Below are 1091 nucleotides of genomic sequence, written 5' to 3'. Positions count from 1 at the left end.
TTGGCCTCCCAGAGAGCTAGGATTACAGGCGTGAGCCACCGTGCCCAGCCTGAGATGAATTTTCTTGAATATAAAAATCAATTCTTTTTTTAGTTATGCTCTAGAAATTTTGCTTAGGCTGTTTTCAGTGTCACAGAAACAATGGGTCATTTCCTTCTGCGTGTGCTTTGTGTGCAGTTTTGGAAGATATGCCCCATGGAGCATATCTTGGTTCGTCTGGAAACCGACTCTCGACCTGTGTCTCGGCGCCTGGTGAGCCTCATATTTAATTCCTTCCTGCCCGTGAACCAGCCAGAGGAGGTCTGGTGTGAGCGCTGCGTCACGCTGGTGCAGATGAACCACGCAGCCGCCAGGAAGTTCTACCAGTACGCCCACGAGCACACGGCCTGCACCAACATAGGTACTGGGTACTGCTCTTTCTCACTTCCTGTTATGTTTCCCCCTAAAGCATGGTATACTTTACTTTTAAATTTTTATTATTATTATTATTTTTGAAACAGGATCTCACTCTTTTGCCCTGCTAGAGTGCTGCAGTGGTATCATCATAGCTCCCTGCAGCCTCAAACTCCTGGGCTCAAGCGATCCTCCCGTCTTAACCTCCTGAGTAGCTGGGACTACAGGCACGCACCACCATGCCCAGCTAACTTTTCTATTTTTGGTAGAGATGGGGTCTCGCTATGTTGTCCAGGTTGGTCTTATAAACCCCTGACCTTCAACCATCCTCCCACCTTGGCCTCCCAAAATGCTGGGATTACAGGTGTGAGCCACCATACCCAGCCACATGATACACTTTGTGCATGTTCAGTGTTGTCCAGTTAATAAGCTTCATGCTTTAATGAATTTCTTTAATGATTTCCCTCAAAACAATTGCTTTCAACTATTCTGGATTATAATTTTACTATTAGGAAGTTAATTTTGTAGAGGAAACACATAAATCCTTGTTCATCTTAACACTCTAGCGAAGTTGATCCATGTCATCCGCCATTGCTTGAACGCCTGCATCCAGAGGGTGATGAGAGAGCCGCAGCCTGAGGCCGGGGGCGGCGAGAAGGAGAACGTGAGCGTGAGTAGAGCTGCCCGGTCTAGTCGGA

The 1091-nt window shown here is 47.2% G+C and overlaps 1 protein-coding gene across 1 annotated transcript in view; it reads left to right on the top strand.

The window, feature by feature from the left end:
* The window catches only part of NCAPG2 (non-SMC condensin II complex, subunit G2), a 54156-nt gene that overhangs the window by 30303 nt on the left and 22762 nt on the right, over window positions 1–1091 (top strand). Inside the window, exons 13-14 of the mRNA XM_012658103.1 lie at window positions 178–400; window positions 960–1063. Coding sequence (XP_012513557.1) covers window positions 178–400; window positions 960–1063 — 327 coding nt within the window. The remainder of the gene's footprint in view (window positions 1–177; window positions 401–959; window positions 1064–1091) is intronic.

Source organism: Propithecus coquereli, unplaced genomic scaffold (assembly GCF_000956105.1).
Source record: "Propithecus coquereli isolate 6110/MARCELLA unplaced genomic scaffold, Pcoq_1.0 Scaffold571, whole genome shotgun sequence".
Taxonomy (NCBI): domain Eukaryota; kingdom Metazoa; phylum Chordata; class Mammalia; order Primates; family Indriidae; genus Propithecus; species Propithecus coquereli.
The sequence above is the reverse complement of the archived record's forward strand: the minus strand, read 5'-3'. Positions and strand labels throughout refer to the sequence as shown.